Raw genomic sequence first — 10,907 nt, 5'->3', positions numbered from 1 at the left:
CTAATTGCCTTAACTACCAAGATACTGTCAACTCGGATAGCTGGTCCCTCTATTGGGTCGACATTCAGCAGACTCTCTATCTCCCATTCATTTTCTTTATTCAGCAACCTTTCATAATGGCGTCTCCGAACCTCTCACTTTGCAGCTCCATTTAGTGCAAGAGAACTATCATCCATGCAGACACATTTCTCTCCTACAACATCTCGATTCTCTCTCACACACTGTTTTGCAGCACGAAATACTTCAAGTCTTTGATCCTCACGGCGCAGAACATTGGCAAATTTTTTCGTATTTGCTTCCCCTCTGGCTAAGTAAACCTGTCTCCTAGCTTCTCTTCTGGCAGTCTGATACAATTCCCTGCTACCACCGTTCTTGCAGTCCTTCCAAGCCTGTCTCTTTTCTCTAATAGGCCTGTCTACAACATTGTTCCACCACCATCGAGAGGGGACTTTGCACCATCCACAGTGGTCAGTGGCTCTCAGCAGCTTGTCCCGTAGAAACCTCCAGTTGTCTTCTACACTATGTGAAGCTATATCCTCTTCTATTTCATTAAAGGCTTCGAGTAATATGTCTCTAAATCTCTGTCCATTCGCAAAATCTTTAAGCTTCCAGACCCTTCTTTTCCATGTTAGTCATCTTCTGGGCGTCCACTTAGATCCTAAAGTCACTAACTACCAGTCTATGTTGTGGGGTACAGTCTTCGCTTGGGAAGGTTTTGGCATTTATAAGCAGCCATCTTTCCCTTTTTCTGACGAGGATGTAGTCAATTTGGCTAGTATGTCTAGGTGACTAGGTGACTGATAGGTTTCCAGAAGTTAGTATTGCAAACCATAAGATCACTTGCATCGCAGAACTCCAGCAGCCTGGTTCCCTCCTCGTTGCTGGAACCATAGCCGTAGCCTCCATGTACGCCATGGAAGCCCCCTGTATGTTGTCCAACATGTCCATTGAAGTCACCAGCCACAAAAAGAAGGTCCCTGTCATTCGTCTGCAGTAGGGTGTCATAGAATCGGTCTTTCTGTCCATCGAGTAGCCCCGATATAATAGTGAAGCACTAATCTAATCTTAAGTATTCTGTCACATACTCTGACTACCTCAATTACCTTATCTACCCATTTTTCAGCAAGAAGTATACCAACGCCCCCGACCCCATCAGTGTTCCCCACCCAGAAAATCTTGTACCTGCGTTCTTTGCCTGTGAGGAACCTAGCAGAACCTCCTCTCCACTTTACTTCTTGGATGCAACATATATCAACACATCTCCGTTCAAGCATCTCAACAATCTCACTAGACCTACCTTTCAGTGTGCCAACATTGAGAGTGCTAACCCTGAGGGTGTGGGAGGGATGGGCCGGGATGGGCCCATGAGACCCTGGGACGGGGGACAGTGGCTTCATGTACCTGAAAAGAAAACTCACATTTGGCAGAATTCATAGACAAACAATACAGTAGCCTTCAGTTCAACCTGCACACACTACCCTTTCATATTTCGCACTATATGATCATTACCTTACATAGGAGATAGCCCTAGATTAGGGGTGGGGATGGCATACAGCCTTTTGTAGAATTCATGGGAGGCAACCCAGGGTTGACAAAGGATAGGAACAATAGTTCCTCTCATTTGTCAACCCTGGGTTATATATATATATATATATATATAATACACACATATATATATATGTATGTATATGTGCATATTCATATCTATTATATAAAAGTCAATGTCTTTACGTGTGTTACTTATAGATTCGCAAACTACTGCACCAATCCTAAAATGTGGGAGTTAAGGCCCCTGTTGTGTGGTGGGGTGTCTTAAAGTCAACTAGAGAAGTTGAATTATTGGGAATCTTTTTAACTTGGTTCTTATATCTATTGTTCAAATTTCTTTGAAATCAGAAATATATGTATATTCACTGGGTTTGTATAAGAGAGCAAAGCTACAGGAAACTAAAGTGGAATGGTCACAATAAGCAGTTAGCTACCCTACCCGCAGTTTCAGTCGGCAGTAAAATGAAAAATGCCAAACCGATCTTCAAAAAGCTAAAATCATATACGTAACCTGCGTTTGCACAGTGAATTTGAAAAATTATAACATATAATGATGGGACACGTGTTATTTGTCTTTAAATTATATGTTAAAGGTTATGGCGCAGTTACTGATGAGAATTTCACCTGGCAAATTATTTTATTTTCTAAAGAAATTTGAAGCCTAGGTATCATCATCATCATCATCATCGTTTAACGTCCGCTTTCCATGCTAGCATGGGTTGGACGGTTCAACTGGGGTCTGGCAAGCCCGAAGGCTGCACCAGGCCAGTCAGATCTGGCAGTGTTTCTACAGCTGGATGCCCTTCCTAACGCCAACCACTCCGAGAGTGTAGTGGGTGATTTTATGTGCCACCGACACAGGTGCCAGACAAGGCTGGCAGACGGCCACGCTCGGATGGTGTTTTTTTTTTATGTGCCACCGACACAGGTGCCAGACGGCCACGCTCGGATGGTGTTTTCTTATGTGTCACCGACACAGGTGCTAGACGAGGCTGGCGAAACCGTAAAAAATTAGCAAGGTAAAAGTTTTTATTCATTTGAGGAGGATTGCTGGAAAACCATTGTTTCCCCCATTAAAACAACTAGTTGCTCACACAGCTGCCGTATAACAAAGGGACTACAGGATGACAGTCAGCCAAAACTTTCCCTATGCTGTCTCTCTTCTTTCACCTCTTAGTGGGGTTAATTATCTTCATCTTTAGTTACAGTTTCTCATTCGAACTACATAATACATTGTCGGATTAATTCAGTAGGGTGTTTTGAAGGAGATTTGGCTTCTATTTCTACCAGGTCTACCTACCATGTAGACATCTGAACTTAATTTTTATTCACATTTTAAAAATTTATAATCTTTTCCATAAATCAACTATCGTAAAAATTTTCTACCATGACCTCACATTTTCTATGTATGTGTGTTTGTGTATCTTAAAAGACGTGATTAGACAGAGGTCCAATAGAATAGTTCTCAGAAACAGACTACATACAAATTCTTTCTTCACAACTCCTGAAGCTGTTTTCTGCAAAGATATTTTCACTTGTCCAGGCATTGCTATTACAGACAAATTAACAACAATTCGACTAGAGAGATAAACACAAACCACCTCATGCTGACTGCAAAAATCCCGCCAAATTAGCCAGAAAAACACACACACATCCATTTCATATATTTTCTTTCAATTTCTGCTTTCTTGGATGCTCTCGGCTGAACCAGAAAAACTTTTCTCATGAACCTCCTGCTCACCAAAATTCACCAGGAAAATCGGATTGCCATAGCGGTTGCATTGTGGCAACTCTACTGCATGGTGGTCGTACGGCACACTCAGCCTTCCAATTACCACTAGATTTGACCAAACAGGAAAATCCAACTTGCAATGTTAGTCGTGGCTCAGCCATGGGGAATCTTCTCACTGAGTGCAGCCTTATCAATTGGGATGAGGCAACCATGAGTCATAAGGTGGCTTTTGAGGCGCTTGATCGGTCTCTTCAAGACCTGAGACGCAATATGAGAGTGATGGGTGGAGTGACTGTTTTGCTTGCTGGCGACTTCCAACAAACTCTACCTGTCATTCCACAGGGGACAAGAGCTGATGAGGTAAATGCTTCCATAAAATCATCCTACTTATGGCACCACATTGAGAAACTTCACTTGACTACAAACATGAGAGTTCACGTGCATGGCAATGAAAGCACAGCCACATTCTCAGCACAGCTTCTCGACATTGGTAATGGAACTGCAGCTGGTGATACTGATGGTTTCATCCATTTACCATTTGGTAATTTTGTGCCAACTGTGGATGATTTGATGTCTTCAGTTTTTCCTGACATTGCAAACCAAAGCCTTGACACAACTTGCCTACAAGGAAGAGCAATTTTGGTGCCTCACAATAAAACAGTTGACGCTATCAATAATAAACTTCTCGATCTGCTTCCTGGAGAAAAACTCTCCTTCAAGTCCATTGACATGCATGAAAACCTGGATGATATGACCGTTTTCAGAACAGAATTCCCTAATTCCCAAATGCCCGCAGGACTTCTGCCTCACGAACTCCATCTTAAGGTTGGCATGCCCATCATGCTGCTGTGGAATTTGGATACTCCAATAATGTGTAACGGCACACGGATGATAATCAAAAAATTATACTCCCAAGTTCTGCAGGCAACCATCTTGAATGGATCGGCTGCTGGTCAAGATGTTCTTATAGCCCCAATGTCCCTCACTCCCTCCGATACAATCTACAAGTTTAAGCGGCTTCAATTTCCTATCAAACTCTCCTTTGCAATGACAATAAATAAGGCACAGGGTCAATCATTGCAAATGGTTGGTTTAAATCTCACAGAACAAATGTTCTCCCACGGTCAACTTTACATTGGATGCTCCTGTGTTGGCAGGCCACAAAGTCTATGCATTTGTGCATCAGAAGGGAAAACGAGAAACGTTGCCTACAATGAAGCACTCCACTGAAAAGACGGCATTTCTTCACATCTTTTAAATCACCCCAGTCATCTGCCACCTCAAAAGCTTCGTAGTCGCCATGCCAGCCAACGTAACTCAATGACACACACCTTCACTCACTCACTCTATCTCTTTTTCTCACCCTCTTTCTCTCTCACATACACATGCACAAGTACGCATGCACACACACATACACACATCCATTTCACATACCTTCTTTCAATTTCTGTTCTCTGCAAATAAAATTTTTACGAATACAACTGTTTGCAAAAATAGGGATTAATGTATAATTTCTTTCTATGTTCATAATTAAATAAATGTTTTAATAATTAGACAGAGGTCCAATACAATAGCTCTCAGAAATAGACCACGTACAAATTCTTTCTTCACAACTCCTAAAGCTGTTTTCTGACGGGGGGGGGGGGGAAATTTTCATACAGCTGGAGGCTCCAATCGAAACAGGGGATCCGAACATTTTCTTCATTCACATTGATAGCTGTGTTGATGTTTTCATAAGTGTTGTAAATGTATTGATAATCTACATGTTATTTTATTTTTAAATCTACATGCAAATTTGCATGTCTACCATAAAACTAAATGTCAGTCTGTTTCTACATTCATTGTAAATCTATTTCAACCACTTGCACCCCTATTTTAACACTCTGGGAATGCACAAGAGCCCTTTTAAGAGTTATTTACTTTGAATTGTTATCATCTCATATCTAATTAGCCTGTTATTACGTAACATGCTTCATGATTTTAGTATACATACTTTATTAGTATTTCCTCCTAAGTTCTATATACTCTGGGAATGCATTAAAGCCCTTTCCCGGGGCTACTTTATCTCAATTTTTACTATCAGGTAACTAATTTCATATTATTATGTAACTAACTTCACAATTTAGGTATTCATAACTTACTGGGATTTCCTAATAACATCCTGTGTAAGACAGTTCAGTATTCTCAATAAATGCACAAAAAAACTGTTTTAAGGCCTACATACATTGTATTGTTGTTATTGGATTAGCAGAACAATTATGAGAATGGAACCAAGGGATAAGCCCTGCTTTTCAAGGAATTACTGGGTACGTCAGCTAGTATATATATATATATATATATATATATATATATATATATATATATATATATATGTATCTTTTATCTTATGCTTGTTTCAGTCATTTGACTGCAGCTGTACTTGAAGGGTTTTAGTTGAACAAATCAACCCCAGGATTTATTTTCTTTTTTAAGCCTAGTACTTATTTTATCAGTCCCTTTTGCCAAACCACTAAGTTACAGGGACATAGACACACCAACAGAAATACAAAGACACACACACACAGATATATACATATATACATGACAGGCTTCTTTCAATTACCATCAACCAAATCTGCTCACAAGTTTTTGGTCAGCTCCAGGCTATAGGAGACACTTACCCAAGGTGCCATGCAGTGGGACTGAACCCAGAACCATGTGGTTGGAAAGAAAACTTCTTATCACACAACCATGTCAGCAATTTCAGTTTCTATATGTATATACATAAAAATTTATGTACATGTATGTGTCTGGTTGTGTTTCCTTGTTTTGACATCCTTATAATTGTTTTTGAGTGTTACTGCCATACAAGCAATGTCATCCATTTCTATTATTCCACAAGAACATGTCAAGCCATAGGGAAATACTACCTTGCTTAGAAATAGATGAGGTTTGGTGACAGGTAGGGCATCTGGCTGCAGAAAATCTAACTCCATTTGACTCATGCAAGCAGGAAAAAGAGGATGTTAAATGATGATAACGAGCATAATAATGAGCAAGCCATAAAATCAATAACTAAATAAGACACTAATGTTCATCTGTAAAGATTTGTCTACTGAGGAAATGGTTGACAAAACAGTGAAGCAGGAAAACATCTGAGACAATGAAATAGCATTAAATTAAAACCGTCATCTGTAGATCATATTAAATGTATACAACTCATTTGAAGGCTTGATGCTGTGGAATTCTCTAAGATGAAATCTCTTCACAGACTTGTGTCAAAAACACGACAGATTGGAGCAAAATGAACATAGTTGCTGCAATGACAATTGTGAATGGTAGACATGATTCACCTTTCTTGAGACTTGTCAATGCTAAGCACCCACTTGTTCTCTACATAATGAAATCCATGTTTTGAAACATTCACTGGTATTGCAGAAGTTTGCTGGATTGTTGAAAACCTCAGTGTATGCAACTAAAACAACATAAATTAAAATTGCCATTTGTGTATCATACTAAATGTATATACACCATTAAAGGGGCTTCATGTTGTGGAATTGTCAGATAAAATCCTCTCACAGATTTACTGAGTTGAAAACAGACTTGTATTAGTGTGTCCACATTTAGTAGAATACACAAATAGCGACATTAATTGAAATAAAAACAAAAAGAGTAAATAAAGCTGTTTACTCTCCATATGCATTCAAGTCAAACAAAACTGCAACCTCATTCGTTCTTAATTTCAGTTATTTTCATTAACAACTTCAAAAAGCAAAAAAGAATAAAATAGACAATTTATAAACAAACATAAATTAAACTCTAATTTGTTTTATTGTTTTTGGTGTTTTTTTTTGTTTTAATTTTATTACATGAAAGAAGGAAAACAGATGGAGAGGAACAAAGGAAACAAGGGGAAAAAAATAATGGAAAAGACGAAAGACATGCTATCATTTCTATAAAAAAATTATTTTTTTAAAAAATTCAACAGAAATTGTTCCTTTTAGATTTGAAAGCTTCTAATAAGGAACGACAGTTTCTATTAAAGCAATAGCGTTTTTACCTTAGAATATACATTCTGTCTTGAGTCTTCTCAAATCAAACCAATAGCAGAAAAACTGCCAGTGTTGTTTTTTGTTTGTTTTTTTTTTCAAGATAATGGTTCCGGATGAAATGATCATCTATGTAGAGCACTGAGTCAAGTAATTTTGTGTGAAAAATGTGTTCAAATGCCCACATACATGGCACACTTACATACACACATTCATTAATATACTCAATCACATACACATACCACCACACACCACTGTATGAATTAAGGCAGGACTACAGCTTGATATGTATTCACAGTGATACCGTAAACTTTTTAATGCTTTTTTTTTTTTTCCATTTTACCAACTTAAGGAATTAAGGTAGCTCACAGCCAAGGTAACCTTCAAAAGAAAATTACTTTCTTAGAAATTCTAATTCGAGCACCACACCAAACAAACCTTGCTGTTAAGAGCCCAAAAAGAGGGCTTCTATATGGACATTTGAATGGCTCAAAATAACAGCTAGCTCTCCCATGACAAACTATCTACCGTCTGTAAAATGAGGAATCACTTTTGTGAACTTTTAAATCTAAGAATAACATTCCCCATAAATAAGACAGGACGGCCATAGCTGGAGTACTGATTGAAATCATTCATTCATCAGCTGCTTCTATATCATAGATCTATCCAAACAACTGACTGGGACTCCTCAACAATGAACTTGGCTTTCATCAATGGCATTTACATTTCCACATGTATATAGTGCAGTATGTATGTGTGTGTGAAAAGGATTTTAAATAATGTCTTTCAATTACACAAACAACTGCCTAGAATTCACTATGAATATAATACCTATTACATATACACACACATACACATATATAGTTACACACATCGATAAATACAGGTGTGCATATATATATATATATATATAAGTTGTTCATAAATTATCTTTACAACTTCTATAATTTATTGTAGCAAAGTTGAGATCCATTGATGCTTTGCATACAACCAATGGATCCTGCAAGGAAGTGTTCTGTTGTTTCTAATAAAATTCTGTTTGGAGTAACATGGCAATCCTGGTTTAGGACATATGTTGCTGTAATTTAGCCCCAGGAGACAATTATTCTGTGTTGATGAAGGGAAATAATCCAGAGATCGTGATACACAGATATTGTTTTGAACTGAGTGGGGGTGCAAGATTCCCTTGTTCGAAAAATATAAGGACACAGATCGTGTCGTAAAGCCAGCTAGGGATGATGTCTCCTGGGGCTAAATTACAGCAACATTTTACCTAAACCAGGACTGCCATGTTATGTTGGCAAACAATCTTTACTCCAAAGTACAGTTTCTGAATATCTCTCATTGCTAGATTTTAAAATAGTAATTTTCTAAAATTCTATTCGTTTACTTATGTTTTCCAAAATTTGCTGAATTATTCTGATTTTTCACTTGTTTTTTCAATTTTTCAAATTGTAATGGATAATTTAGGAACACACTGTGTGTGTACACACATACATTCACACACACACACATCTTAATATTTTGCTTAGGCATAGCGAGACTTTATATATATTACTCACATACACACATGTATATGCAATGGGTTTCTTTCAGTTTCCTTCAACCAAATCCACTCACAAGGCATTGCTCAGCCCGGGGCCACAGTAGAAGACACTTGCCCAAGGTGTCACACAGTAGGACTGAACTCAAGACAATATGGTTAGGAAGCAAGCTTCTCAACCACACAGCCATGCTTGTGTCTACACACACAGAAAATGTTTATTTGTATACATTATTAATGAATCTCATAAGCTAAACTATTAACCATGTATAAGGTTTTCAAAACAAGGTACAAAATAAAACATTATAAAAAAAACACCTTAAAAAACTGAGAAACATATAGAAAAAATAATAAGTTTTGCACATGGCCTAAATGCCAACATATGACAACCGATGGTAGAATTAGTACAATCAAAGCTGTTGTAGGTGTTATTATTATCATTATTATCACACTATTCTATATTTTTGAGATGAGGAATTATGTACATTATTTACAATGGACAGACAGGTGTCCTCATCTTGTTTGTTGTTACTACAACATTTCAGCTGATGTACTCTCCGGCCCTCATCAGGTGTTCTGGTGGGATTTTGAACCCAACCCTTTATTTGACTAATAAAAAATTAAAAAAAGAATACCTTAGGAATGAGAACAGAGTACCCCATTGGTCAAATAAAGGGTTGGGTTTGAAATTCCACCAGAACACCTGATGAAGGGTGAAGAGTGCATCAGCCAAAACTTGGTAACAACAAACAAAGTGAGGACACCTATCTGTCCATTGTAAATAATGTACATTATAATCATCGTCATTATTATTATTATTATCGTCATCATCATCATTATTATTATTAACATTACTATAGTTGTTGTTATTAAGGCAATATGCTAGCAGAATTGCTAGCACACTGGACAAAATGCTTAGTGGCATTTTGTTCATCTTTACATTCTGAGTTCAAACTCTGCGGGTGTCAACTTTACCTTTCACCCTTTAGGGGTTGATGAAATAAGAAAAGTTGAGTTCAGGGGGTCTATAATTGAGTAGCCATCCGCCCCCCAAATTTCAGGCCTTATGCCTATAGTTGAAAGGATTCCTACTATTATTATCATCTTGTTATCTTCAGATGATTGAAGAAAATCATTTTCAAAGTGTACAATAATACTCTGTTACAAATATGCACACACACATGCACCAACATACAGATATATATATCTTTTACACACACACACACATTATTTTCTCATGCTATCTAGAAGACCTCTACCAGGAGATAAGCACCTATAAGTTTGTGTATGCATATGTATGCATGTACACACATGCTCACACACACACAAGTATTAATAAATTATAACTAATTTAGATATTGGCAAAAGTAAACAACAAAAAAAAAAACAAAGAAAAAGATTTCAAATTTCTTAAGACCTAACAAAATCTTAGGTGGTGATGATACATCAATAATGATAACTCCTATTTTAGTATAGAGCCAGCAATTCTGAAGGAAGGCAGAAGTTAATTACATCAACTCCAGTGCTCAACTGGTATAGTTTATATCAACTCTGAAAGGATGAAAGGTGAAATTCACCTTGGTGACATCTAACACAGAATTAAAGCGCTGGAATAAATGTCACTAAGCATTTCATCTGATGTGCTGGCTTGCCACCTTGACGACAACAATGACAATAACAATGGTTTCAAATTTTTAGCAGTAAGCTAAAATTTGAGAGGAGGGGCAGTTGACAAGATCAACATCAGCACTCAACTGGTACTTTATTATCAACCCTGAAAGGGATGAAAGACAATGCTGACCTCAGTGGAATTTGAACTCAGAACAAAAAGGAGCAGAAGAACTACTGCAGAGTTTTCTATCTTATTCTGCAAAGCTAATAATGATAATGGTTTCAAATTTTGCCACAAGGGCAGCAATTTTGATGGGAGAGGATCAGCTTTGATCCTAGGGTTCAACTAGTAGTTAATTTATCAATCCCAAAAGGATGAAAGGCAACGTCAACCTCAGCAGAATATGAACATAGCGACGGGTGAAATACTGCTAAGCATTTTGTC

The 10,907-nt window shown here is 37.6% G+C and overlaps 1 protein-coding gene across 1 annotated transcript; it reads left to right on the top strand.

The window, feature by feature from the left end:
- The first annotated feature begins 3,439 nt into the window (after nucleotides 1-3,439).
- LOC115214467 lies at nucleotides 3,440-4,510 on the top strand. Its single transcript, XM_029783666.1, has one exon. The coding sequence runs from the start codon at nucleotides 3,440-3,442 to the stop codon at nucleotides 4,508-4,510; it is 1,071 nt and encodes a 356-aa protein (XP_029639526.1).
- The last annotated feature ends 6,397 nt before the right edge of the window (nucleotides 4,511-10,907 follow it).

Source organism: Octopus sinensis, linkage group LG7 (assembly GCF_006345805.1).
Source record: "Octopus sinensis linkage group LG7, ASM634580v1, whole genome shotgun sequence".
NCBI classification, from domain to species: Eukaryota; Metazoa; Mollusca; class Cephalopoda; order Octopoda; family Octopodidae; genus Octopus; species Octopus sinensis.
This window is presented reverse-complemented; position numbering and strand designations above follow the sequence as displayed.

Excerpts from the sequence above, each read along its gene's own strand:
- LOC115214467 (XM_029783666.1), top strand. The coding sequence starts at position 3,440 with ATGGGGAATCTTCTCACTGAGTGCAGCCTTATCAATTGGGATGAGGCA.